Consider the following 2,500-nt stretch of genomic DNA (forward strand, 5'->3'; position numbering starts at 1 on the left):
ACCGGAGACAGAGGGACCGCGCGGCGGCCGCCAAGAACAGGTCAGTTAATGTGTAGCATTAGATTAATTGATATGCAAACCCCAAAAAAGAACGGTGAAAAATGTAATGTAAAGAAAGTTTTAGAAAATGTATAAGACATCCAATAAAAAAAATACTACAGTGGCTGTTAATAACCATTTAAAGTCAAACCGGCTCGTGCGCAAAACAAACTGAGGATTTAAACCTTGACAGTCCAAAATGTACCCCTCTGTTACCCCCTCTGTTATGTCCTCGCCTGGTGGAGTGGATAATAAATATCAGGACTAATTGTAAGTGTATCTTTTTCTCCTCAGGTTGCAAAACCACGGCATGGGGCGTGAGGGTGCGCGCTCACTCAGCGGGCCAGACTGCAGCCCGGACAGCCCTGACGGGGACGCGCTCCTCTCGGTGACGGACAGTGACTCGGACTTTGACGTGTGAGACGATCCACGGAGCGCTCGCGCTGCTAAATATTCCAGACACAATATACAAACCCAGTACCACCACACTCTCCCTTCCCTCCTCCTCCTCCTGTTCGGGATCCAAACGGGAAGACCAGAGGATGGAATGGCCTGTATATTTATCCATCTATATCCACTCTTCTGCGAAGAGGAGGCACGCTATAGGCCATCGAATAAAGAGGACGTGAGACGAAATGTGACCCGTAATGTGACCCGTAGAGACAATCCAAAACCACGGAAAAAGCCTACCTCGAAACCAGCATGTCAGTGTGTTTGTGAGCCCTCGTTGTACCTCATCGCCTTAACCTTTCCTCCATGGGCACACTTTGTTCTTTCTTTTGCTTAACGTCCGTCAGTGGAGCGCTCCAGTGTGTGTGTGTGTGTGTGTGTGTGTGTGTGTGTGTGTGTGTGTGTGTGTGTGTGTGTGTGTGTGTGTGTGTGTGTGTGTGTGTGTGTGTGTGTGTGTGTGTGTGTGTGTGTGTGTGTGTGTGTGTGTGTGTGTTGGGGCTCACTTCCCTAATGTGTGTTATTGTTAAAAAAATGTGTTGACATTTTATGTAAATAAATTAATTTAATATACGAGTGACTTGTTGACCCATGCATGGTTATTAAAACACATCTCGTAAATAGCTTCAGTAAGTGTTTAGTCATGGCTTTTGTATTTTTATTTGAAATCTTTCCTCAATTTAAAATGAACGATTGTTTGATAGCATAAACAATCTCGGTTAGGCCTGGATTATTTGTGCACAATCAAACTAAGAAGGAAAGGGTTTCCTAGAGATAACAGTAGGCTATTAATTGATGTCCGGTTTCATACGGCCTTATAGTCTGTTTCATAACTAATTGATCTGCAAAGTCTCGTTTGCACGATTTATCGCTGCTTTATTTGACCGCGTTTTATCGGCCAATTTTTCGAGTTGAAATTATGATTATGATTGTTATTGTTAATAATATTTATATAATCATCAACATAAAATGTATATAACAATATATTTATTTTTCTATTTCCAAATCTAATTAAAATTGTTCTTGATCTTGCTAATAGTACCGCTAGGCCTACTACTACTAGCCTACTATCCCACTCCTACTCCTACTCCTCCTACTACTACTACTACTACTACTACTAATAATAATAATAATAATAATGATAACTCATAATAGTTTATAGGCTACTATTACTATAAATGTCTTGAGATTATCAACATGAGTGTTCAGATACACATCCATGAAAATATCACAATATAACTGGCCGTGTGTCTGTGCGTCGGTGTGTGTGTGTGTGTGTGTGTGTGTGTGTGTGTGTGTGTGTGTGTGTGTGTGTGTGTGTGTGTGTGTGTGTGTGTGTGTGTGTGTGTGTGTGTGTGTGTGTGTGTGTGGTGAACGTCTGTCTTGATGTTTTTGCTGTGTGTGTGCTTTTTACCTGGTTGTTTTATTACTTATCCTGTGTTATATTGCCTGTCCTAAGGCCTACAGAAAAGAATGAAATCGACCTAAGATATTGAGGCTAAACTTAGCCCAATGTCGCTCAAAAAGCTAACATGAAACCAGTATGCGAGTGCTTACCTTTCATTTCTGAAACCAACGAATCAACCAATACCAAATTTCTTCCATTTCCCATCAATGAAATTCATGAATGTTTCAGAACGCTGCACGAAACCCAATAATGGCATAATTTGGTCTTGCTTATAGCGCCACCCTGTGGCCTGAAAGACCATCAGCTTTTCAATTGTCATTCTTATATCAGTTTTTCCCAAAAACTTTATTAAGCATTATAGAAATTGGCTAAATACCAAGAAAAACTGTTGAGATTGATCACCATTTTAGATTGAGATAATAAGACATGGAAACGCATTATGCATGTGTTTTAGCTATGAAGCATAGGCCTACTACAACTAAGGGTATGGAGAACGATAAAAAAGGAATAAGAACTAAAAAAAAATAATCTAAAATATAATTTAGCAAGTCATTTAGGAAAAAAGTGATCGCCCTCATTTCCAATAATTTATTTATTCATATTTAA

At 39.9% G+C, this 2,500-nt stretch overlaps 1 protein-coding gene across 1 annotated transcript in view; it reads left to right on the plus strand.

Moving 5' to 3' along the window:
- The window catches only part of six3b (SIX homeobox 3b), a 3,444-nt gene extending 2,378 nt beyond the window's left edge, over positions 1 to 1,066 (plus strand). The window contains exons 1-2 of the mRNA XM_060036550.1: positions 1 to 40; positions 334 to 1,066. The exon at positions 1 to 40 is cut by the window's left edge and continues 2,378 nt beyond it. Of these exons, the coding sequence (XP_059892533.1) occupies positions 1 to 40; positions 334 to 460 (167 nt within the window). The 3' untranslated portion in view covers positions 461 to 1,066. The remainder of the gene's footprint in view (positions 41 to 333) is intronic.
- Positions 1,067 to 2,500: the final 1,434 nt, after the last annotated feature.

The sequence above is a fragment of the Gadus macrocephalus genome, chromosome 18 (genome assembly GCF_031168955.1).
Source record: "Gadus macrocephalus chromosome 18, ASM3116895v1".
Classification (NCBI taxonomy): domain Eukaryota; kingdom Metazoa; phylum Chordata; class Actinopteri; order Gadiformes; family Gadidae; genus Gadus; species Gadus macrocephalus.